General features: G+C 37.6%; 1 protein-coding gene across 8 annotated transcripts in view; it reads right to left on the reverse strand.

The window, feature by feature from the left end:
• The window catches only part of LOC138171839 (E3 ubiquitin-protein ligase NEDD4-like), a 507,053-nt gene that overhangs the window by 86,614 nt on the left and 394,082 nt on the right, over window positions 1-26,357 (reverse strand). For all 8 annotated transcript variants that reach the window (XM_069101437.1, XM_069101446.1, XM_069101443.1 and 5 more), the window contains 4 exons: window positions 22,735-22,901; window positions 7,873-8,005; window positions 6,643-6,819; window positions 1,076-1,150 (listed from right to left, as the gene is read on the reverse strand). In XM_069101437.1, the coding sequence (XP_068957538.1) occupies window positions 1,076-1,150; window positions 6,643-6,819; window positions 7,873-8,005; window positions 22,735-22,901 (552 nt within the window). The remainder of the gene's footprint in view (window positions 1-1,075; window positions 1,151-6,642; window positions 6,820-7,872; window positions 8,006-22,734; window positions 22,902-26,357) is intronic.

Consider the following 26,357-nt stretch of genomic DNA (forward strand, 5'->3'; position numbering starts at 1 on the left):
AGCAGAAGAAATCTGCATGTACCTGTCATTTTCATGCTTACTCAAAATACCTCCCCAAGACAATTTAAGTATAAATATATATATAATAAACACACACATGCTAATTCTACTTCAATTATATGCAAAACAACTTTTATTAAGCACCTACTATATGAAGATACTGGTGCTAGACACTGGAGTTACAAAGGCAAAAAATGTATTCATTTAAATTTGTCAAAAATAATGGGTCAAATGGTAATTTATGGTCAATTGTTTGGTCCAGGATAACTTCCTTGAGATGGTTCGTGGACTTTACTGGATAATGAGAAAAGACAGTCTAAGCCACTGCTAACTTTCAAAGAAAGTGTTATTGAAGATCCTGGTTAAAAAAATTCAGATAATGGATGTAATTTTTTGGAAAGGGAACACAGAAATTGTTATATAACAATGCCTATTCAGAATACATGTTCACATGAGCATATCCATTCTTCCATATCTATTTTTTTTTTTTTTTGCTTTTTGGAGGGCAATTGGGATTAAGTGACTTGCCCAAGGTCATATGGCTATTTTTTGTGTTGAGAGTCTGAGGCCAGATTTGAACTCAGGTCCTCCCGACTCCAGGGCCTCTATTCACTGCGCCACCTAGCCACCCCATTCTATATATTTATATATATATTTTATTAATCTAAGTAACTCTTTAAAACTAAAAGAAATTATTAACGTGCATTGCCAGCAAATTACTTCTTGGCAAAAACTATAAGCAGATGAATAAGAATTGGTATTGAGTTGGGCTAACAGGGTCATGAGCTTTTAGTGTCGAGATCATTTATTCCAAATGTTTCTCCTTAATGATGAGGTAGTTTGAAGGGGAGTTGATGTGCCCCTCACATATGACTATAATCAAGGAAAACCAGGCTTCCGTATTTTGGTGACAGATGGGGCTGTGAATTTTTTCTTTTCTTTTTCAAAAATGTGGATATCCATAGTTGGTTAAGAATATCTATCTGCCCAGGAAAAACTGCTTTTTTGTATCTAAGGGAGGATTTCATATGTTATAATTTATCATCTAACAACTAAAAATTAGCTTTAAGTTTACCGGTGGTAGATGAGATTGTTCAGCAACTCCATCTGTCACGCTGCAGGACCTCAGTCTTGAAGAAGGTTCTCTTTGCTGGAAGAATAAGAAAAAATATAAGCTGTCAAGTACATGAATTAAAAAAAAAATTTGATCAATTAAAAAAATCATTCAATCCATTCACTGAAAGCAGAATGAATTGTTTTTCTTTACACTACTTTTCTGCTACTACTATAGCATGAAGGATAGTCAAGAACAAACCATCATCTTTCCAAGAAAAATATTTAAAATAAAATCACCTTCTGTTTTTAGTTCTCAATATTTTTATCCAGATGGTCTCATGCTTGGGCCCTAGTTAGAATTAACTACAAAAAGTAGGAAAAAGAATCCAAGAAATAAAAGGACAATAAATATGGTCACATTTGCATTTCAGTCCTACATTTAAAACTAACTTGAAAAGCAAGTAGAACACTATTGTAGTATGCAAACTCTTCAGGGAAGGTAGAAACCATAATGATAAAGGAAAGAGAAAGGAAATGAGAAAGAAAACAGTGATGTATGATAATGAATAACATTCAATGAATGCCTACAATACATAAAGCACTGGACAAAACAAAGAGTTAATTTTAATCTTGGTGAAGAGGGACACGCATAACTTTATCTTAACTTTCACAAATCAAGAATTCTTAAACCCAGCCTCTGAGGAAAATTCAGTAAATCTCAGGAAAAAAAAAAAGAAAAGAGAAAAAAAAACTAAAAATGATATGGAAAATGTTGCCTATGCTTGAAAATTTGCCATGAAGTGTTCTGTTCATAAGGTCAGATAATTTAAAATGGCAAAAGAAATACTAACCAAATCACATGGCCAATGAATATATGAATCTCTTGTATTCATAGAATATAGATTTCAATAGATGACCACTTAAACAGTGACAAGCAATGTTTGTAGATTTGTGTGTGTGAGATATTTAAGTATAATGTACATATACATCAGTCATCAAGGAGCTATAATTTCATCAATGTAGGAATACCTTCCAACAATGCAGATCTTAATCTGTCTATAAATTAGGAGATAAATCCTATTGAGTAGCTTGAGGATCAGAGGTTACACTTATATGGCTAATTAGGGTCAAAAGTAGAATTTGACTCCAAGACTTCCTTGTTCAAAAGCTAGCAGTCTGTTCGCTTTGCCATGTTGACTGTGTGCATATGTCATATTTTATTCATTTTTATTTCCCTCATTTAATTCCTGCTCTCATCTATTTCATCATGGTATGGATGCAACCTTAGGTTATCAAATGCAAGACCAGTAGAAAGGAAAATCTACTAAGCTCTACCAAGCTATGAGTCTTTGACGACAGTGATAATGGGCCCTTTCATCCAAGGGTAGATCCATTACCTGGAGATTTAACACCAAGGGAGGAATTCCACTGGTCATAGCACACTTACAAGACTCTATGAAGAAGAGCTCATGATTCACCTTTTTGGAAGACGTTTCTTTAAAGTAATGATGCATATTCACTACCCACTTTTTACCTAGTGTCATCTTGGTTTTGTTCATTCCTTCCATATGGAAATAACTTAACTGCAGATGTAGAACACTCAAAACTTTTATAATTATGAATAAGTCTCTACGAAGGTAAATTTTTCATGGGGATGCATCAGGATATAGATTTCTGAGTAAATGCCATTCAAATATCCCTGGAACACGGATTGAAATAAAATGGCATCAGAAAAGTAGGCAAGTTAGAAAAGGTGGGTCTGCATATCTTTTTTCCTAGAAGCTCTTCTTTTGAGGAAATGATTTTATCATATTTGAAGAGATTATTTTAAAGTGGCAATATGGCAGCACTAAATCTAACGAATATTTTATCATATAAGTAAATGCAATTATTGTTTTTAATTTAATCAGTAAGGACTGCTATTTTAACATTAACTACATAAAATTATTATTGTGCTTGCATTAGGTACAATAAAGGTAATTAGCTACTGCAGATTCTTTGTAAAAGACTGGGCATTTCTATCATTTATAGGCCCTAATGTATGGTTTGATCACTTATTTTGTTTCCATAACAACAATATTCAATTTCATTTGTGTTTCTAAGCTATGCAATATCTCTTTCCCTCTCCCTCTGGCACTAAATTTTAATTTGTATTTTTCTTTCTCAATGGCATTTCTCTTTTTATAAAAACAGTCATAATTTCAATATGAAACTACATTAAGATTAATTTTTGCTCATTAACTGGGGGAGGGCAAGTTTTTAAAAAATCGTCCATATTAAAGATTTTATTTATGAGTATCAGTATTGCACCTACATTTTTATACAGCCTTCCTCCACTGTAAATTAGATGCTATGTTGATAATGGGTTCTTTGGCTAAAATAATACTTTCTCAAATACCCTTTCCAGTGGACATCCTGTCATTGTTTGCAAGAGTGCATCTTCATTCTTCATTACGTTACACTGGGGCTGCACTTGTTCTCATTTTTAAAGGTAAGTAGTTGCTTATTGTAGGATTTTCTGAATATACTGTCGGATCACACAATTTAACGACCCCATATTGTGATTTCCCCTGCTTCTTCTGCTTCTCCCCTCTAGGACCAGCACCACCCAAAATTCATGGACTTTTGTGAACCCTGTATCTTCTGTTGCCAAAATGCTCTTAGTAGTGTCCTAGAAGACAATTCCCCAAGGAATTTAAACTTTTGGGAAAGAGAAGTCACTTTTCTCTCTACATTTGCCCTAAGTGACCTCTTCCAACCTTCTCCTGGTTGGATACCATTCTTACTTTATGTGAATGTCTCATAACCCATCATTTCCGGCACTAACCTTTATTTTGAGCTCTAGACTCATATTCTCAACTGCTCACTAAACTGGGATGCCCTACTGACATTACAAATTCATCATGTCCAAAACAGCCCTCAACTTGTCAAAGCCTATTCCTCCTTTTGACTTCCCCGTTTCAATTAATAGCACCACTATCTTTTCCAGATAGCAGATGTCAACTATCACGGTTCTCCTCTGACTCTTTTTCTTACCCCTCATATTTAATCAATTTAAATTGATTAGATTTAGTCCAATAGATTCTAATGCTTTAATATCCTTTGAATTTATTCAATCTCTCAATTCCTACTGGTACTGCCTCAATTCAAACCTTTATTCATGATCTCTTACCTAGAATAGAATAGTCTCCTAACTGGTCAACATTGCTTGTCTCTCCTCTATCCAATCCATCTAATATTTCTCCTAAGTTAATCTTCCTACTGAAGTTCCAATTATGATGCTTCACCAATGAAGACATTGATGACGCTTCTCCACCCAACAAGTCAAATGGCTCCAATCGCCTACAATAAACATTCTGGGTTTCCTTTCCTAGAATTTAATGCCCTTCATAATCTGGCTTCAATCTGACATCTCCAGCTGTATCTCTGGATGCTCCTTTTCACCTCCCCTAAAGAATAGTCCAACCAAAGAATCCGCCATTCCCCAAAGACATCCTATTCTCTTAGTCTCTACCCATTTGCTCACATGATCCTTATGGCTAGAACTGTTTTTGCAGCATTCTTGTTCTCTGAAATGCTGCTCAACTCTCCAAATCCAACCGCCTTTTCCAAATAATAATTATAATAATAACTAACATTTATATAGTACTTACTATGTATCAGGCACTGTACTAAGTGCTTTACAATTATTATCTTACTTGAACTTCATAACAGCCTTGGGATAAACCTTCCCAGATCCCATCCTGCCACAAAAAAATTCTTCCTTTCTTTGAAGTCTCTCATAGCAGTTTCTACTCTTCTCCCAATTATATTTCTTGGAAGTCATTTGTCTACTCTCTTACTAGACTGTAAGCAGCTTGAGGAAAGGGAGTGTTTTATTCATTTTATATTTCTATCAGTACCTAGCATACTGTCTTTCAAGAACCATAGGCATTCAAATGTTTGTTGAACTGAAGTGAAAGGAAGAACTAAATTAGCAATGGAGACAGTATTTCTAGACTCATATTCTTGTCTTCTCCACAGAAATGTGGTGAACTACATTAAAAAAAAAAAAAGCAAAGCTGTTGTAGTCCCAAGGAATAAATGCCTATGGGCCATCTCTTAATATTCTGAACTATTTAGGTGGGGATTCTATGCTTTGTGGTAAGCCTGGCTCTGATGCTTTTAATAACCACCTGGCTACAGAACAAATGCCCCCACATTTGTATATAATAATTGCTCGTAAGTATTTCATGAGTATATTATATAACGGATAAAACTAAGATAAAAAGAATTAATGATTTATGTTAATCATGAGAAATTATACTGGACATAAAAGAGGCAAGAGTGGTGCAATGGAAAGAGCATTTGGCTCTGGAGACAGAGGGGCTGGCTACAAAGCCCACCTCTGCTACTTACTTACCACCTGTGTGACTTTAGGCAAGTCCCCTAACCTCTATGGGCTGGAGTTTCCTCATATGTGAAATTGGAGGATTATACTAGATCAGGCCTACACAACATATGGTCTGTGGTTCTCTTGTGGCCTGCCAAAGGATTTCAGGCACTCGTGAAAAATGTAGGGTTGTCACTGCACACTCTTTCCTGTTTGTTCTGTGATCTGTAGCAACTAGCCACCATCAGTCTATCTCTAGTCTAACCTATCTGTGGCCTGAAGAACTTCAACCTATTTGAATTTTGACCCCTACCTACTGTCAAGTTGTGCAGGTCTGGACTAGATGGACTCAGAAGTCACATCTAGCTCTAAATCCAAGATTCTAAAAATCAAACTGTTAAAAAAAATTCTTACCCATTAAGGACACATCTAGAGATCTGGGTACACTAAACAAGCTTTCCTAAGCTTACCTATCCTCTTAGAGTAGGAGAGGCTTCTTTCTCTCCTTGGGAAGCACTGGTCTCTTCATATATGGATGTATAACTGACCTCTGGAGACTACAATGTTTTCTACTTCTTGCAGAGAAGTAGATCCCCCAACCTGGATCTCTCCCTATGTTTCCCTCTCAGAGGAACAATTTCTCTGTCCTAAAATTGACATCCAGATAGGATGTCTTGGGCTCACAGAAAATCAGTAGTGTCCAGAGCTCATCAGATCAAGCACACAAGTATGATAATGCAATGCAAATTTGCACTGATCATTAGAGGTGAATTAGTCAAGTTTGATTATTTCTATCTAACAGAGAGACAGGGACATGGAACGTCTCTAAATTACTCAGGAACCCAGCCACAGGTCTTTCAAGTCATAATCTGATGTAATATCTCATTACTGTTGAAGCTTAAGGATTTCAGGTCAGAGGGAAAGAATTCCTAAGAGTGAAAATAATTAAAATAGTAAGATCTAATTGGGGAGGGAAGGGTGAAGAAATAGTAACTTATTTAAGACTGAAAGAACTTAAGTTTGCTCCTTATCCTTCTGGGGGAAGGTTTACTTGGGCAAACAGCAAATGAATGCCAGTGATAGGAAAATCTAGTAATTATTTAATCACTAAAGTCTAAAATATTCACACATATACAATTTTACCTAAGTCAAAACAACCAACTGCAAAAATAAAAATGTGCTCCATCTCTGTTTCCATAAATACTACTGCTTACAATCAAAGAACTGAATTGTTCCCCATTGGAATCCGGAGTGATCTGAAGTCTTCTGTTCAATTCCTCTGACAGTTCTTGAGGACTGGTCCGAGATACTGGAGAAGCAGGAGGTGGTGGTAAGACCAGACTAAGAGAGTCTCCGGTTATATTCACTTCCTCTGAAATGGTTTCCCAAGGCTTATAAGAAATGAGAAATTATTGTAAATGCTAGAGATGGGATTTTGGTTTGTGCTATTTCCCCATTGATTTAAATTTTAAGAGGTCTTGATTATAAGGTGATTTACTGAATTAACCATAATACACTAGTACTGAGGGGGAAAAGCCTCAGTACAGAATCCATTTAAAAACTGAAGTTAACAGAGGAATCATTTTATCATTTGAATGAAAACTCCATAGGCAGTTGGCAAAAGAAATGAACAATTTTTTAAGGAATTCTTTCATTTCCAAATTTAAAAATAAAAAGGTCAAGTAAATGGCTCAGAAAGGTATAACTTTTTTTCGTAAATATTTAGAAAAATATTGCCTTTAGCAATATTAATATTTACAGAAGCATTAATAGGGTAAACAAGAACATATCTCATTAAGTTTATCAATAAAGTATTGGCTCTTCTTTTTATTAAAACATATCTTTTGAAGAAGCAAATGCCTAAAAATGATGTGGCTGTCTATAATGTAAACCAGCTGATAACAGAAAATAGAGGATCTTGGTGGAAATGAATCATATATTTATCGTCACTAACTTTTGATTAAATGTTCCAGGTGCAGGTACCATTAAGACAAATTATAAAGTTATATAAATAAGTGATATCCAATAACTGTATTTATTGTTGACAAAATTTCTCAAGATATTACACAGTTGAATAGCAAACCTATATCTCCATTCTACTCCATGTTCTACTTCAATCTCCCAAAAGTGAAAAGTATGTTTCTACTGAATTTGACTAAAAAGAGGTGAATTGTCCTAGAGAAAAACGCCACCAAAAACTGAAAATATTTCTAAATTTGTGCATACTTTGTATGAATGTCATAGAAAATCATTCCCTTTTATAACACTGCACCAACACATATATGTCAGACATAGGTCATAAAAGTGTGCAACTGGCTATGAAGATTTATCTTGGATTTACGAACAAAATTTACTGAAAACGTGTAAAACATAAAACCACCCTTAAGACACCAAAAGTGGAATACACAAAGTTGATGAAAGATGTCAGGAATGGCACTACATACTTCAGAGACATCTCCACCTTCTGCAGGTTCAGGTTCCAAATCTTCACTAATATGTCGCCGGGAGCGGAAACGTCTATGTGCTGCCTCTTGATTTATCTGTCTGATGTTGTTATCCGACTCAGAGGACATATCACTGGGAATTATGGAAAGAGGGAGAAAAGAATAAGGATTACCAGTAGCATCTTCATCAATAAAACAAATATTGAGAGATTAACCTATATAAAGCATGGTGACAACCTTTTAAAGGTGAACTTGAATTTACTTTGTACATATTCATTTTGTCAACTTGGCTTTGAAGAAACAGAGAAGATTAATCTAAGAATTATGTGCAGTTTCTCAAACAAATGGCATCAAATACGGAGTGTAATGAGATTTTAGGCTTGTAATGGGGACACGGTGTTCTAATAGCTTTTTTTTTCTTTAAACCATAAATTATGCAAAATGTTCCTGGAAAATACAGCCAAGAATTTGGATCACATATGAATCATTTAGAGAAAAATTAAGTTTTTTTTAGGAAAAGTCATTCTGAAGAACGGGTTGTAAGATGTTGATATAAGATGAAAACTTTCTTTTTAAATTCCAAAACCAAAGAGTAGATTGTCTTATTTACTAATCTTAAGGTTTGTTTCTTGGTGGGGAAGGAACTGAAGTCTCCACTTGTGATTCCATAGAGCTCTTTGTGAATAAACCCTCTCTAACAAAGTCAATGCATCTGACTGAAACTAATAGTCTTAGGGAGTCTCCTGGAGGACCCAAAACATTAAGTGACTTGTCCAGAGTTACAAAGCCAGTCCATTTCTGAACACCCTTAACTTAAATTGGAAATGAACCCAGTAAGAGTTTTAAAACTTTAAGTTAATTGACAATGAAAATTATACTTTCAAAAAGGGGGTGAGGGGACTGAATACCATTTCCTCTATGTAACTTTTCAATTTGGGGTTGTGGAATTTTTGATATTATAATCGATCCAATCACTGAACAAATACTTATTAACCATCAATTATGTGATAAACACATACATCTTGCCCTCTTCCATTACCGTCACTGGTAATTCTCAAAAATCCTGAAAACAAATGGGTCTGCTTGTGTGGACAAGGAAGATATAAAGAAATTTTAAGGGTGTGAAAACCTTAAAAAATGCTTCCTCAACTTATGACTGATGAAAAGAATCATACATAGAAGACTAAACTGGCATATGGCCATGTTCTCATGAGGGAAGGGTGTAAGAATTGGGAACCAAATAACTGGAGTCTATTTCATTCTTTGGACCCTTTCTCCAAATGTCTTTGCTTAGAACAAGCTGGTGAAAAGGAATTTCAAAAAACCAAACCAAATCAACAACAAACAAATTTCATTCGTTTTCTAAAAAGCAAACGAGTCAGGAGGAACTGGAGGAGCTGGTAGATGGAAGAACTCCTAGGTGAGGCAGCAACGTCCTTGGCTATTAATAAACTTCTTTGCTCTACTGTTGGCAATGTTAACGTGGTCTTTGTTGGTATCAGCCTAAGGAGTTACATGATTTATTTATAATAATAATAATAATAATAATATTTATTTATTTGTTCTTGCTTGTTCTGGAAGTTAGTCTTATTGCCCACCTCTACGTACCTATGTGTCTACGTACCTCAGGATATTGCCCACAAATGTCAGATTTTCTTTCACCTTGTCTTCTCTGGCATCATTATTTATCTGTTTAATATAGCCTCCATCGGTTTCCCTGCACCTTTCTCCTGAGATTAACCACTGGTTCTATGGCTTAGCTGTTATGACATCATCTTCCCAGGGGAGTGTTCACCGCATAGGCTTTGTCATACAATACCTTTGATGTCCTATTCCAAGGGCAAGCACAATGTGCTTCTTTCATTGTTTATTTGACCCATGTATTCTTATATACTGTTCAGTTTTTTCCCTTGTACATCTGGCATGTTGTCAGTTTTGATTCCTACATCCTAAGATTCAGTGACTAAAGGACTGTCCTTTTACTTTCCAGGAATGCAATAGTCACTTTGCCTGAATTTCTTCTTTGGAGATATTGCTGGTGATGGATCAAAATATTAGACAAAGAAACGGCAATCGGAATAATTGGTTGGTTTCTGCTCTCTTGTCTTTCTGTCTCTAGGTAATCTTTTCAGTTCATTTACTGTCAAAAATTTACTGGCATCTTTTGTTTTAAAATCCCTTTGATTTCTGAATATATTCCTCCCTCCTCTCCTAATAATTGGCTGGTCACCACTTATGATGACTTGTTACTCCATAGCAAGTTATATGTTCTCATGAAGAAAATACCACTTAAAATTAAGAGCTCAAAAAAGAGTAGAAGCCAAAAGTTCGAAATTTGCCATAAGAACAAATTCAAATTTTGGAAGTCGAATTTGTAAATGTAACTATAAACTCAATCAATCATTGTCTTTCAACTGGAAAAGAGCTGACATGTGGGAGAGCAGTATGAAGATAAGGTATTAGGTCACAGGTTTGCAGAGAGAGAGTGTTAAAGAGGTCATTGAGTCAAAAACATTAACTTTACAGATTAGGAAATTGAGATTAAACAATTTGACTCAGGTTACTTGAAGAGACACTAAATAAATCAATAAAGACTACTTCTTTGTGTAAACCTTACAATAAAAAGCATCATATCTGAATGTTATAAGACCAACTACAAAGATATGTCATAATAAGTGACATTAATATAGGAATTTAGAATTTGAAATACATATATTGTCTCATGTAAACCTCAAAATAACTCTGTTATCTTATTAATTTCCATTTCAGAAATGGGGAAATTGAAGTTCAGAAAGATTACATGACTTTTCCATTATTGCATAACTACTCAATGTCAGAGGCAGGTTTTGAATCCAGGATTTCCTGATTCTCAATCCAGCACTGTATCCATTATACTAAATGGTTTCAATTTATTATTCTAAAACAGTGCAAAGACTAATTCAAGAGGCAACAAGTATACTTCCTGCTGCCAGCCGTCTCCCAATTGAAATGTGGAGAGCCTCGAGGGTGAGGAGCAACCCCTCCCTCTGCTTCAGGCCTCTCATCTCCATCCAGTCATGAACATTCTCATACCTGGTCATACCCTTCACATCCCAGTGACTCTACACTCTTGTAGATCATCATCCAAAACCCATTCCATACCCCTCACCATCCAGTTCTTCATTCCCATACCCCTCCACACCCCCACCCCAAAGTATCATCCTCGCTCCACCCAGCCCTTCCACTGTGCCCTCTGGAATGCCTGCTCCATAGGCAAGAAACTTCACTTATCTTAAGTCTATTCCCTTCTCACTCCTTCAGTCTTGACGATCTCACTGAAATTTCACTTTCCCTGATGACACAGCCTCCCTAGCCACGCTTAGTATTGGCTTCACCTTCTTTCCTTCTCCTCGGCTCGCGGATCAAGGCAGGTGGAGCTGAGATATTCCTTGTTCTCCATGACCATTTCCAGGCTCTCCCCCTTGCTCCATTAATTAGTAACCAATCCTCATTTGAGATTCATGTTATTGATATCTACCATTCAATCAAATTCCTGGTAGCTATTGCCTATAGACACCTCCCTTCTCCCAGGGTCATTCTCTGTTGTTCCTCAGGGAGTTTGATATTTGACTTAGAATTTTTCTCTCCTCCCCCACTCCTGCCCTCATATATATTAATTCTCCTCCAAATACCCTAACCATTCAAAGTTTCTCAATCTATTCACCTCTCATGAGCTACTCTTCCACTCCATCTCAGCCACATGCAAAGATAATCATAACCTTGATCTTGAAATCACCCACAAATGTATCATTTCCATGTTCAAGAATTCCAAAATTCCCTTCCTTGCCTGACCATAATCTATTGAGTTTTCACCTCTCACTCTGCCTTCCCTCAAAGAACCATATTTTTCATCCACACTGTGACCTCCAATTCTTCCAACTGAACTTTCAACTCTCTTTCATTACATTTCCCTTGTACTAGCCACTGTCCCCTCTTCTCCCCATCTTGACTCCCGAGTGAACCAATTCAACTCTATACCATCTTTCTCTCTTGAATCCCTAGCTCAGGGGTAGAGAACCTGTGGCTTCCAGGCCAAATATGGCCTTCTAGTTCCCTGGGTGCAGCCTTTGGACTGAGTCCAAGTTTTACAGAAAAATCCTTTTATTAAGGGGCTTTGTTCTGTGAAGTTTGGATTCAGTCAAAGGGCATCACTTGAGACCTAGAGGGCCACATGTGGCCTCAAGGATGCAGATTCCCCACGCCTGCCCTAGTCCATCTATCATACTGTCAATTATGTCCAACCAGATCTCAGCTTTAGATCACATCCAACATTCGCTGCCTTTGTGCCTACACATGTGTTGCTGAATGAAGGTGGGGAAAATCACGCAACCATTCTTACTGGCTTCACTACAAATTTACGTTGCACAACCTTAACTGGGCCCTCACTGCTGCTAAACAGTCTTATACCTCCCTTACCAACTCATTATCCCACTCTCCACAGTTGTTCTTCCAGACCTTTTCATCCCTCCTCAAACCTCCCTTTCTCTTTACTCTCAGTAGAGAAACTTGTCTCTTATTTTACAGAAAACGAACAAACCAGGCCATTTGGTGCCAACTCTCTCCTCCCCTTTCTCATCGATCGCTCATATGCCTTCTGCTACTGTTTCCTCCTTCATTCCAGTTTCACATTACGAAGTGCCCTTTCTCCTTACCAAGGCTAACCACTCTACTTGTGCAAGTGATCCCATTCCATTCTCCTCCAACAGATCCCCCCTTCCGTGGTCCCCACTCTTTCACTTACTTTCAATCTCTCCTCTCTACTAGCTCCTTTCCTCCTGCCTAAAAACATACCCGTGTCTTCCCTATCCCGAAAAGAACACAACCCTTCTATCCTTGCTAACCATCACTCTATATCTCTCTTCTGCCTTTGTAGCTAAACTCCTAAAAGGTCATCTACAATAGGCGCCTCTGCTTTCTCTCTTCTCACTCTAGTCTTAATTTTACCCTTGCAGTCTGGCTTCTAACCTTATCATTCCATTGAAATTGTTTTCTCCAAAGTTACTCAAAGTCTGTTAGCTGCCAAATCGAATGATCTTTTCTCAACCCTCTTTCTTCTTGACCTTTCTGCAGACTCTCACACCATACTACTTCACTTGGGGATCTCATCAGCTCCCAGAGATTAATTACTCTTTCCAGGTTGATGATTTTCTCTTGCCCCAAACCTTCTGTTGACTTCTAATCTCCCATCTCCAAACACCTTTCAGACATCTCAAAATGGATGTCCAGTAGACATCCTAAATTCAAGAGAACTCATTGTCTTTCCCTGAAGGCCCCCACGCCCTCTTCCCTATTAGTATAGAGGGCAACACCATCCTCTCAGTCCCTCAGGCTCACAATTGAGGAAACATCCTGGAGTCCTCACTATTTTCTCATCTAACCCCACTCCCATCTCTATATCCACGCTGTCACTAAGGCCTATCGGCTTCATTTTTCTTACATCTCTTGAATATGTCCTGTTCTCTCCTCTGATACTGCCACTGTTCTAATGAAGACCCTGAAATAACCTCCTGGTGAGTCAGTCTGCCTCAAGTCTCTCTTTACTCCAATCCATTCTGTATTCAGCCTCTAAAGTGATTTTTCTAAAATGCATGTCTGATCATGTCACCTCCCAGAGTCAGGGGTGGGGAACATGTGGCCCTCTAGGTCCTCAAGTACAGCCCTTTGACTGAATCTAAACTTCACAGAACAAATCTCCCCTTAATAAAAGCATTTATTGGGGGTCCTAGGTGGCACAGTGAATAGAGCACTGGCCCTGGAGTCAGGAGGACCTGAGTTCAAATCCGGCCTCAGACACTTAACACTTACTAGCCATGTGACCTTGGACAAGTCACTTAAGAGAACTGCCTTGATTTCCTCCCTCCAAATCCTGCCACCTTCCCCCCAAATAAGTAAAAGTATTTATTCTGTAAAACTTGGACTCAGTCAAAAAGCCTCAACCTCTTGGTTGTTTCACAAATAAGACATTTCCATCTCTCTGCTCTAGACATTTAATCTTGCCTGTCCCCCCATGCCTAGAATGTTCTCCCACCTCTACTCCCTCTACTGACCTCCCTGGCTTCCTTTAAATCCCAACTAAAATCCCACCTTCTACAGGAAGTCTTCCCTAACACCTCTAAAGTCTAGTGCTTTCCCTTTTACATTATTTCATAATTATCCTGTATATAGCTTCCTTTGTATATATTTGTCTGCAATTGTCTCCCCTATTAGATTGCAGACTCTTTCAGGGCAGGGACTGTCTTTCGCTTCTTTTTATATACCTAGTACTAACACTGCCTGGCACGTGCTGGGTGATTAATAAATATTTATTGGTTGATTAATTTTAATAGTCATTTACCCTCTCTGCATCTCAGTTTACATATATGTAAAATGAGAGGATAAGATATAATTTCTAAGGCTCCTCCCTGCTTTAAATTTCTATGATTTTATGATTAAATAAGGAGAAAAGAGGCAAATCTACCATACTAGTGAAGTATGTGACAATGAAATTTTGAAAAAAAAAATTGACAATACATCTATTTACCCCAATTAATAACACAAAAAAGTAGCTTAATCTTAAAAAAATCAAGTGTCCTACACCAATAAGTTACAATCAATGGTATGCCATTTGTACATAAATATATTTAGATCCTTTAAAACAGTATGTCCTCTTAAGTAGATCATATATTTTCTCGGTGATCTTTTTTTTTTCTTCTCCTTTTGGATAGGGGAAGGCAGGGCAATTGGGATTAAATGATTTGTCCAAGGTCACGGCTAGTGTCTGAGTTAAGTGTCTGAGGCCAGATTTGAACTCAGGTCCTTCTGAGTCCAGGGCTGGTGCTCTATTCACTGTGCCACCTAGCTGCCCCTCGGTGATCTTTTTAAAAATATTAATTTTGTTAGCAGCAATTTCAGAGACAGAGAAATGGGTGAACTGAAGCTTAGTCCACATTCCAATTAATATAGCTTCCCAATTATTGGACTTTAATTAATTAAAACTGATAGCATTGGTTCATACAAATATATATATATGTATGTTTTCATAACTATGCTAAAGATAAATCAATAATTTGTCTAAAAATATCATTCTATTAACTTAGACCATCAATGAGATCTAAAATTAAGTGTGCTTAATGAATGAAATCTGAGAAGTAAGAAATTGGTGTAATTATGGCCATGTGAATGAATGTATAATTAAAATCAAAGCACCCAAATGCACAAATTACACCTCTATATCACAGAATGAACATGATTAAAAATAAAGCTATGCTAGCCATGTAATATTATACTTGCAGTTTTATGTTGTCATAGCCAATTTATACAATATTTTAGATTTAAGTACACTCTGTGATTACAAAAATTACCCAATTTAAGAAAACAGAAAAAACACAAAAGGAAAAACCAGTTTTTTGGAAAAAAATAAGTTCCTTTAAATCTCACAGTTTAAATTCTCTGATGTATTTTGGTATCCCTTAAGGGCATGATGAAAGGGCAGCTAGGTGTCTCAGTGGATAGAACACTAGATGTAGAGTCAGGAAGACTCCTCTTCCTGAGCTTAATTCTGGCCTCAGACATTTACTAGTTGTGTGACGTTGGGCAAGTTACCTAACCCTGTTTGCCTCAGTTTCGTCATCTGTAAAATGAGCTAGGAAGAAAGTGGCAAACCATTCCAATGTCTTTGCCAAAAAAACTCAAATAGGGTAAGTTTCAGAAATAAGTGAACAAAGGGTGATGAAAGCTTCAGTTCACATTTTTGAGGATGGGTTTTCTTTCCTGCCTCAGCTGGAAGTGCAGTGGACAGGTCTAATCCCTATACTGACAGGCACTGAAGCTTTGAAATGCTATTTTTCCAGCCTGGGCAGGTTCTCCTGCTAGCCTTTGCTCCCAGGGTCTCACCACCTTAGTCCCAGGCTTAGTACAGATGCCACATAGGCTTAGCCCAAGGTGCTCAAGAATCCACTAGCTTCACCCCACATTATCAACAGAGACTAAAGGCTTTAAATGTGTATCATGTACAAAGCCTCAGGCTAGGCACTCAGGAAGATAACAAAGTTTAACTTTTTTCTATAAAGAAGCATATACTTCAGGGTGGCTTGGTGGTTCAGTGACTCCACTGGCTCTGGAGTCAGGAGGACTTGAGTTCAAATCCGGGCTCAGACACTTAGCACTTAACTAGCTGTGTGACCTTGGGCAAGTCACTTAACCCCAACTGCCCTGCCTTCCCCCCTCGGGAAAAAAAAAAGAAGCAGCAGCATATACTTTAATAAGAAGATAAGAAATCAATGCGGGTGACTTCTTTTGGGGGGTGTGTGTCTTTTTTGGAGGAAGGAAGAGGCTCAATCTAGACCTATAATTTTATTAGTTTAGGAGACTATTAGTGAGGACACTCCCTTTACCAGTACAGATATGCAACTGTTTATTTTCAAGTAGTCTGTAAACAATGTTTTACTATCAGTTATATATACTGAAGTCATGTTGCCTTAAAACCCTGTGAGAAAATAATGCACATCTCAAAGACTGACCAAGACAATAAAACTATGAATATTCAGAATGCTCAAATATCCAGCCCCATAATGAAACAGGGGCAAGCCAGGTGGTACAGCAGATACAGTGCCAGGCTTAGAGTCAGGAGGACTTGCATTCAAATCCAGCCTCAGACACTTATTGTATAACCCTGGGCAAGTGACTTAATTTCCTCCTCTGTAAAATGAACTGGAGGGGCGGCCAGGTAGCACCGTGAGTAAGAGCACCAGCCCCGGAGTCGGGATGACCTGGGGATCGAATCTGGGCTCAGACACTTAGCACCACACCCAGAAATAACTGGCCGTGTAACTTTTTGCTTAGGGGTGGCCAGTGTCGGGATGACCTGGGGACCGAATGCAGGCTCAGATACTTACCACCACACCCAGAAATAACTGGCCGTGTAACCTTGAGCAAGTTACTTAACCCCAATTGCTTGAAAAAAAAAAAGGAACTGGAAAAGGAAATGGCAAACTACTCCAGTATCTTTGCCAAGAAAACTCCCAGTGGAGTCACTAAGGGTCAGATAGCACTGAAAAACTAACCAACAACAATGAAATTGAAAGTACTTGTGAAAATGCAGACTGGATTTAACAGTCTTCAGTGGAAATATCCCAAATGGCTACAAGATGTGGTATTTCCCTATGACATTCAAGTCAATGAGGCAGTGAATAGATTAACCCTGACCCATGAGTCTTAATGACATTAAATTAAAATACATTTTGAGTATTGCCAAACAGAAAGATTAAGATGATAAAGATGATTTTATTGAGGGAAATAAAATTTCTTAGGGAAGCTTTTGAACCAAGTTACTTGTGTGGAAAAAACAAAAAGGAGCTCTCTCATTCACTGCCCAGGAGGTCAGGAATATTCATATTCCTCAGGCTCCTCTTATTAGCAAAACAAATGACAAAAATGAACCAGAAATCTGGATTTTATTAAAAAAGCAAATTCATAAGACTTAGAGCTGGAATGGGCTTTACCCAGGATGGAAACCCCACTTTTCTACAGATGATGGAAACTCCATAGAAGCAGTGACTTGGTCAGGATCACCAAGGAAACAAATATAGTCTCAGTGCTGGTATTCCAACATAGGCTTTCTGAATTCAAATCCAGCACTCTTGCTGATACAATCATCCATCTCTTCAGTACAAATGTGGCTATTTGGTGAGGGGACAGGAGATTCAAAATTCTGGCTAAGCAAGAGGAATGCCCCCATCCTCAAAAAAGAAGGCCATTTTAACAATTTTTTAAACATACAAGAGAGCTGAAGGAAATATAAAAAGCGTGTAGCAAGAAGTACAGCTTGAAAGGTGAAGAATTTATTATATATATTTTTAAAGGAAATAATATAAAATGGAGATTCACGATGGTTTAATATAGAATGTTCATTTTGTGAACTATAGAAATCTGCAAAAATTTGTGTACGTGAAAATGAAAAGGGAAATATGTGTATGTTCCTACAGAAATGCTCTTTTGATAATGTTTTTATGTTTCGACTAAAAAAAATTCTTGCTGAGAATTCACAACTATTTTTTAAGGATATACTGTGTGGGAATCACTTTGCTATTTTTGAAAGGGAGTCAAATATAATTAAGACATGGTCCTTTCTCTTGTGGAATTTAAAGTTGAGCAAGCTGTTAATGGCAAACAGAAATAAATATGTAATAGTAATTACAATGCAAAATAAGAAAAGCTTAAGATCCACAACTTTGGCCAAGTTTAATACAAATTAAAGCCCAAATCACCCAAATCTATAGACTAGAAGTGATCATAATGACCTCAGGTTATCAAGAAAAGGTTAATTATATTAAATTTGCTTTGTATACTAAGGTAGGAAGGTGTGTGATATGTTTTGGAAACCTAGCTATCAAAAATAAAATCAGTATGCCAGTTAGGTGTCTCTCATTGGACCTCATTATAGTTCATGTTCTTAAATACTAATTATATTATGATCAGCACTATATTTGTATATGTAGGAATTTATGTAGTATGCTAAGGAAAGGTAAGTAAAAGTTATAACTAATTATAATGGGTAACAAAAACTCAGAAATTCTGGTCCCAAGGCAGGTTCACTATCAATTTCACTCAAAAAGCATTTTTAAGCACAATGATGGATCCAATAGTATTCAAAGGCAAAAACAAAATAGTCTTTATCCTTAGGTAATTAACATTCTTCTAGGGAGATAAAACACATGCTAATAAATACAAAATGATTTCAGGGGAAAGATAGCAATTACAACTAAGGCAAACAGGAAAGATTCCAGGAGTATGATCTAATCTGAGACTTGAAGCAAATAAAGAATTTTAAGAAGGTGGAAGGGAATAAACATTATAAAGCACCTACTATATGCCAGGTAGTGTGCTAAACACTTTAAAAAAATATCTCAATTGATCCTCGCAGCAACAGGTACTATTATCCTCATTTTAAAGAAGAGGAAACTGAGGTAAACAGAGGTTAAATGACTTGCCCAGGGTCATACAGCTACTATCTGAGGTCACATTTGAACTCAGGTGGTCTTGACTACATGCTCAGCCCTCCAGCCAACAGCACCATCTGGCCATGTAAGAGAGGATGGTCAGTAGGGAGCAAAATCTCAAAATAGGGGCATGTAAGAACTAAATGGGCAGCTAGGTGACACAGTGGATAGAGTGCCAGGCCTTCAATCATCTTTCTGAGTTCAAATCTGGCCTTGGACACTTCTAGCTGTGTGACCTTGGGTAAGTTACTCCAGCATCTTTGCCAAGGAACCCCCAAATGGGATCACAGAAACTGTGACACGACTGAAAAATGACGGGTCAACAAGAAGAACCAAGGAAAGATGTTGCTCAAGGAAAAATGTTGCTCACTGGACTTGTAATCCTTAAAAATTGCCAGACTGTTTAAAAAGCAACAGATTCAAAAGGTCTGGAGTGATTAGCTGAAATTCAGAAAAAATTTAGTGATTCATTCAAAGTCATAAATTTACTTAGCGGCAGACACAAATTAGAAGCTAGGCTCTCTCTCAGTCTAGTGCTTTGTTTTTTTTTTTTCCCCCCACTGTAGCATGGACACCAAATTAATGATTCCTCACCTATTTTATTTTCTCAAAGATAGTTTTCCCTCAATAGACATCAAGTGCTCAGCTGTAACAGTTTCTCCCAAAAGGATATTTTATCGCTTGGAATTGTGCTTTTGGAAATTAGTGCCAGAATGTTTAACAAAATTCCAGGAAGTCCAGAGGATTTCGGGGCAAAGCATGTTCACAAAAGGGGAAGGAAATGTTTTCTTTTCTGGGAAAGCCGGCCCTGGTTATATGGTAATGGTTTCTTAAAAAGGTCAAGGGGAGGCAGCATGCTAAGCTGGCTCCAGAATGTTTGCCCTTCTTTTTTCCTGTATCCTTTACATTTTCTCTTAGCAAGAATTGTGGAAAAGGGGAAGGACTATCTATTTCCCATGTAGTATTTTTGTGAGCTTCTACTCAGGCCCACCCTTTATTTTGATCGTTGGAGCCTGCTGCCGTGTGCTAGGTGGTTCAGGGAGACAGAGCCTTGGGCCCATAGTCAGAAAGATCCAGGTTCCAATACAACTGCAGACACTTACTAACTGTGTTACTCTGGGTAAATCACTTTAATCTCTGTTTGCCTCAGTTTCCTTCCTTATCAGCAAGACAGAATTAATAACAACTGTACCTCACAGGGCTGCTGTGAGGATCAAATAAGATACCTGTAAAACACTTAGCACAAAGGCTGGTACATAATAAAAGCTATCGAAATGCTTATTCTTCTACAGTTCCCCTTTTCTCAACACCGTGAATAAACATGATGAATCTGAACTTGAATTCAGAAATATGTTTTTCTTTGCTTCTACCATATATTAGTAAAGTTTTTGGTTTTGTTTTGAGAGGGGGTTACATCTATGCAAATCATTTCTTTAGTTTAACTACTACATTTAAATTTCAGGAGTTTAAAAAAAAAACACAACATCCAGAATTTCCAAGACTGATTAAGATCTGGGAAGTCTGGTTTTCCCAATCATTAAAGATGGCACTACGTTAAAAAATAATTGTACTGCCTCACTTCTGTATAATGCTTTGTTAAAAACAACAACTTTTACCTACATTATCTCAATTGACATAACAATCCTCTGAAGCAAGAAAGGCAGGTATCATGCCGATTTTCATTTTTCTTTCTTTTTTTTTTTAAGAGGAAGAAACCAAGGCTTTGATAATTTAAGGAAGTTGTTTAAAATTATATGAACAATAAAAGGCAGAGGCAAGGCAAGACAACAAGCATTCTGGGGTGGCCAGGTAGCACAGCGAGTAAGAGCACCGGCTCCAGTGTTGAGAAGACCTGGAGATCGAATCCTTGGCTCAGACACTTAGCATCCACTCAGAAACACCTGGCTGTGTAACCTTGAGCAAGTTACTTAACCCCAATTGCTTAGGGGCTGCCAGGTGGCTCAGCGAGTAAGAGCACCGGCTCCAGTGTCGGGATGACCTGGATCAAATCCGGGCTCAGATACTCAGCACCACACCCAGAAATAACTGGCCGTGTAACCTTGAGCAAGTTACTTAACCCTGATTGCTTTAAAAAAAAAAGAAAAAAAAAAGACAACAAGCATTCATTTAGAATTTACTATGTATCGGAACAAGAATCTAGTTCTTCTGCCTTTTAGTTCAGTGTAATCCCCTGGACCAGGGGTGGGGAACCTGCGGTCTTGAGGCTGCGTGCGAACTTCCAAGGTTCAAAGGACGGCACTTGAGGATCTAGATTTGTTCTGTGAAGTTTGGATTCAAAGGGCCTCATTTGAGGACCTAGAGGGTCACATGTGACCTTGAGGCCAAAGGTCACCCCTGCCCTGGACACTGCATGACTGGGGTATTGCTTTTTTCCAAAGTTATTACCATTCTTAATGTCATTCCTAAACCAAAAAGTTCTCAGAGTTAAAAAGGCTTCATCTCATGCTTCTACCAGTACTGACCTGGGAATCTCCTAGAACAAGAGCTCAAACCTTTCCAGATTATAAATGATAGCTTTTGAGCCACAAATTCTTACAATATTTGATGAAGAGTCTGGGGTGAATGGATTATTGAATCAAGCTAGTTATTTCCACAGTAGAATAGGTTGCATATGCTGTTCTCTGATTTTACAATGACATAATTTCTGTCTTGGTAAAGATTGAACTGATTAAAAGAACTGGGATCCTATGTTTAAGCCTCATGTCTTTCAACTACTGTATCTGCTCAAAGTACTTCAAAGCTACGCTTGAGTAACAATAAAGATTTCCTCAATATGGTTTTAATAGCTAATTGTCTGGTGGTGATTATGTAAAAAGAAAGGGAAAAGGATTCACCAATGGGAATAGCTGTGTCCATTAGCCATTGGAGAAAAGGAGATAGGAGTTTAATGGAACTATTTGCATTTATGTTTTTTTAAAGAAAATTTTGCAACGAATATTATATGGTGTCAGTTCAACTCATCCTTGAACAGCTAAGATATGGATCATATCCAGAGCCAGAACCAGCACCAAAGTAAGCTAAATAGTGATAAATTTATTGTACTAAGGCAAATGAAGAATGAAATTAATCTAGAGCAGTGATTTAATCCAACAAACATTTATTAAGCACTTTCTATATCAAGGTATCCAGGAACAGAAATATCCTGCATCCTTCCAAGGGAATAATGCAAAATTTTCAAAACTTTCTAAAGACATAATCCTTTTTAATTACACACACACACACACACACACACACACACACACATACACACACACACTTTCACATATATGTATTTTCTACATGGGTCTTTTTTGGAAAGGTTATAAAAATCAAGTAATAATAGGGTCTCAAAAAATCCTCTCCCTTCCCTTTCCCCCATGCTGGTAAACATAGGCTTAAGGAATAGAGAAGATTCCAATGTTATTTGGTTTTGCCACTTTGGGGTAAGGGTCAGTCAACAAGAGTGGGTCAAGGAGGAAAAAGCAATTATTCAACATAGCTTACTCAATCTGGGAAATATATGCTCAGTTTTCCATTCATTAATCCAATAATGCTAAGTAATCCAGTAATGTCAATTTATCCAAGGATTCATCATCCAATTCAAGTTTTCGTGAGAAGAACATGACACCAAAATTGTTATTCTTAGGATGCATATAATGTGCCTTTCTCTGAGGTTGTCCACCTTAACTTGGTGAGCCAAGAAAGGATCATAGAACATTAAAAACCTGTAAGTACCACTGATTTTGGATTTCATTCACAGTCTTGTTCCCAAAGAGGTACCATGTGTTGTTTTAATTCTGTCCAAACCAAGGGTGTATTCTTTAACCCACAGAAATAGAGAACTTACATTAAACTGGGTCGGTGCCATTGGGTAGTTCTGTTGTTGTGGTTAACGTAGTAAGTTCTGCCCAAGTTGTCGACTTTCTCTTCCCAACCAGGTGGCAGGGGAGGTGGAGGAAGTTCTTCCTGGTGTTGAGAAGCGGAGTCATTGGAATCAACAACTTCCCACCCATGCTGCAAAATAAAGTTGAATGGGTGATGAAAAGGTTAATTTTGTTTTTGCTTCTAGAATAAGAAAGCAACGTTACAGCTTAAAAAACAATGACAACACCACACACACACAACATAAAATCCACAATTAAGTCAACTGTCTAAAAATAATACCTGGTGTTTTTATAGGAGGTTTAATTTTAAAGAAGCTATTAAGAATAATCAGCCAGTAAACAAGCTTTATTAAGTGCTTACTATGTGTCAGGCACTGTGCTATGCACTGAAGACACAAAGAAAAGAATGATCCTGGGTTCTGCCCTCACAGAACTCATATCCTAATAACATCTGAATAACTAAGTACAAACAAAATATGTGGTGTAAGTGGGAGATAAGTCATAGGGAAGGCGTTAGTGGTGAAGAAGATGAAAACAGGCCTGCTATAGAAGGTGGGATGTGAGCAGAGTCTTGGAGGAAGCTGAGGAAAATAGGACGTGAATGTGGAAAGGGAGAGTGTTCCCAGTATGGGGGACGGCCACTGAAAAGACAGACAGTAAACAGATAGAGTGTTGTATGTGAAGAAAAGTAAGAAGGCCAATATTACTGAAGAGGAATGAAGTGTAAGAACACTGGAATGGTTAAAAAAGGTGAGGCTGTGAAGGGTTCGAAATGCACAACTGAGCATTTTATATTTGACCCTTGAGGTAACAGGAGTTTCCTGACTAGGAGGAGGAAAGAGTGAGTATTGATACAGGACCTACGAACAGTTTTACAAATATCTCATTTGATCTTCTTAACTCTAAGAGGTAGGTGTTATTATCGTTCCCATTTTACAGATGAGGAAACGGTGGTAAACAAAGGTGAAGTGACTTGCCTAGGGTCACACAGCTAGTTAATTTAGGAAAATCACTTTGGTAGCCAAATGGAAGATGAACTGAAGCAGGTAGGCCAATGAGAAGGCCAGTGCAGTGGTTCGGGCAGGGTTTGCACTAGGGTGGCTGTGTGACTATAAAAGAAAGAACCTGTTTTTATGAAAGATGTTAAGGCAAAAATGACAAGACTTGGCAGAACACTGGCTATGAAGTGTGAGTTAGAACGAGGAGTTAAGGGTGACATCAAAATTAATAGCCTGAGTAAGCGAGAAGACACCAAAGCCCTCCACAGTAATAAAGAAGTTCAGAAGAGGAGAGGCTTTGACAGGGGAAAAACAGTGAGTTCTGTGTGGGCATGATATGTTTGAGATGCCTATGGGGAATCTAGTCTGAGATGATCAGAGGATAATTTGTGATGTAGGACTAGAGCTTAGGAGAGAGACTAGGGCTGGGGATAAAGATCTGGGAGTCATCCAAATAGAGAAGACATGACGAGATGGACAAGTGAGAAATACAGAGAGAAAAGAGAGGAGAAGATGAATGGATCCTTGGCAGACACTCATGGTGAATGTGGTGTAAGTGGAAGATAAGTCAGAAGGAAGATATTAGCCATGAAGAAGATGAAAATAGACCTGCTGTAGAAGGTGGGACGTGAGCAGAGTCTTGAAGAAAGCTAGGGATAATATGAGGTGAATGTGGGAAGGGAGAACATTCCAGGTATTAAATGAAGATCCGGCAAAGAATGGTCAGTCAGGTAAGAGCGGAGTCACAAAAACCTAAGAAGGAGAGAGTTTTCAGAAAAAGAGGGTGATCAACGATATCAATACTAAAGATCAATCAAGAAGGATGAGGACGAAGGAAAAGTCATTTTATCTGGCAATTAAGACAACACTGGTAATTTTGTGCAGGGCAGTTCCAGCTGAATGATGATGAATCCAGAAACATTGTGGACAGTTTAGAAGAAAGTGAGAGGAGAAGTGAGAGTATCTACTGTAGATGGATTTCTCAAGGAGTTTAGCAAAGAAGGGTAAGAGATATACAATGCATGTTAGCAGGGGTATTAGTGAGGAATTTTAAAGATGGAGAAATAAGAATGTTTGAAAGGAACAGGGAAGCCACAAGTAGAGAAAGACTGGAAATGAGTGAGAGTATGAGGATGATACAGGAGAAAATGGGATGAAATGGAACGCAGGTGTGTAGAGATGGGGTTGCCTTGGCAAAAAAGAAAAACATGAAAGACAGAGGTGAAGAGGAGATAGTGGGGGAAGACATCTAAGTGATGTGAGATGAGAAAGAGGGGAGAAGAAGAACAGATAAGGTAGAGGAAAACCTTGATTCATACTCCTTAAAAACAAACAGGCCAATTGCTGAATAATGAAGGAAAGACTGTTTAGGAGGGATTGAGGAGAGATGAGAATGTATGAATAGCTCCTGTGGTGAGTGGGATAAAAAAATAGACTAAGGACATGAAAAATGATTTTCTTACTCAAGTGAGGGCCTGGTTAAGATTATTAAACATAAACTTGTAGTCATTTTAGAGCTAAAAGGAACCAAAGGAATTATTTAATCTACCTCCTTCATTTTATAGAAAGAACAGTGACTTCCTTAACCTTATACAGTTGGCAAGGGGCAGGGTTAAAGCAAGATCACAGGTATTCTGATGTGTTTACTTGTATTTATGAAAGATGTTAAGGCAAAAATGACAAAATTATTATTACAAAAATTAATTTTACAAAAAATTATTACGAAATATGATTTTAATAAATTGCTACAGGCTCTGAAGGTTATCTCAAAAGAGAAGTGTCAAAAATGTTTTGAGTAATAATAGCTTCATTTAGGATAAATGGAATAATAATAAGAATCTTCCAAGGTGACTATTTTAAAGTAATTTATGCTGTTAAAAAATTATTCCCATTATTTTATTGTTGTACTTGGGTGTGACTTTTCGTTTGAAGGCCTATATGGCTTTCATCAGAGCTTCACTAACATGACACCCATGTTTATTTTATGATAGGTAATATATATTCTAACATCTTTAAATGATGAATGAAATACTGAATAAGACCCCATTTTGCAGATGTCATTGATTTACCTGAAATCTTATTGTAGGCTAAAATGGATCAGTGTTAAGGCCAGGAAGAGATGAACCACAGGTCTAACATGATTTTTTTTCTAGGTAAGGAGCTACCACACCCATGGCTGGTTTCTTAGGAAAATGGCACCCCCTGCAACTGGCTTCATCCCTGGAGTCAGATGTAGATAGGGAACTGACGCTTTTCTCCTTTTATTCTAGTGACAATGCCTCCATACAAGCAGGCTGCCTTGCCTTAGAGCTAAAATTACATTTTACAATACATATTTTCAGCATGAAGTATTCCTTTCCTAATGTCCCAGAGTAAAATCACCATAAAATTATTAATATGTTGGTTACTGCCATCAGACGAGTAGGAGAGTGTAAAAAATGACTGGATTTAAAATAATCAATGAAAATATGCTGACGTGCTTACGGTGCCTTGAAATTCAGAGCTGTCCACCACCCACTTGTTCAGTTTTTTCTTCAAATACTATCCATAGAGATAAATGTTGGTGAGTGAAATATGGCCCAAAACTT

The sequence above is a fragment of the Petaurus breviceps genome, unplaced genomic scaffold (assembly GCF_028583685.1).
Source record: "Petaurus breviceps papuanus isolate PSGF00001 unplaced genomic scaffold, PetGlider_PUasm1.0 128, whole genome shotgun sequence".
NCBI classification, from domain to species: domain Eukaryota; kingdom Metazoa; phylum Chordata; class Mammalia; order Diprotodontia; family Petauridae; genus Petaurus; species Petaurus breviceps.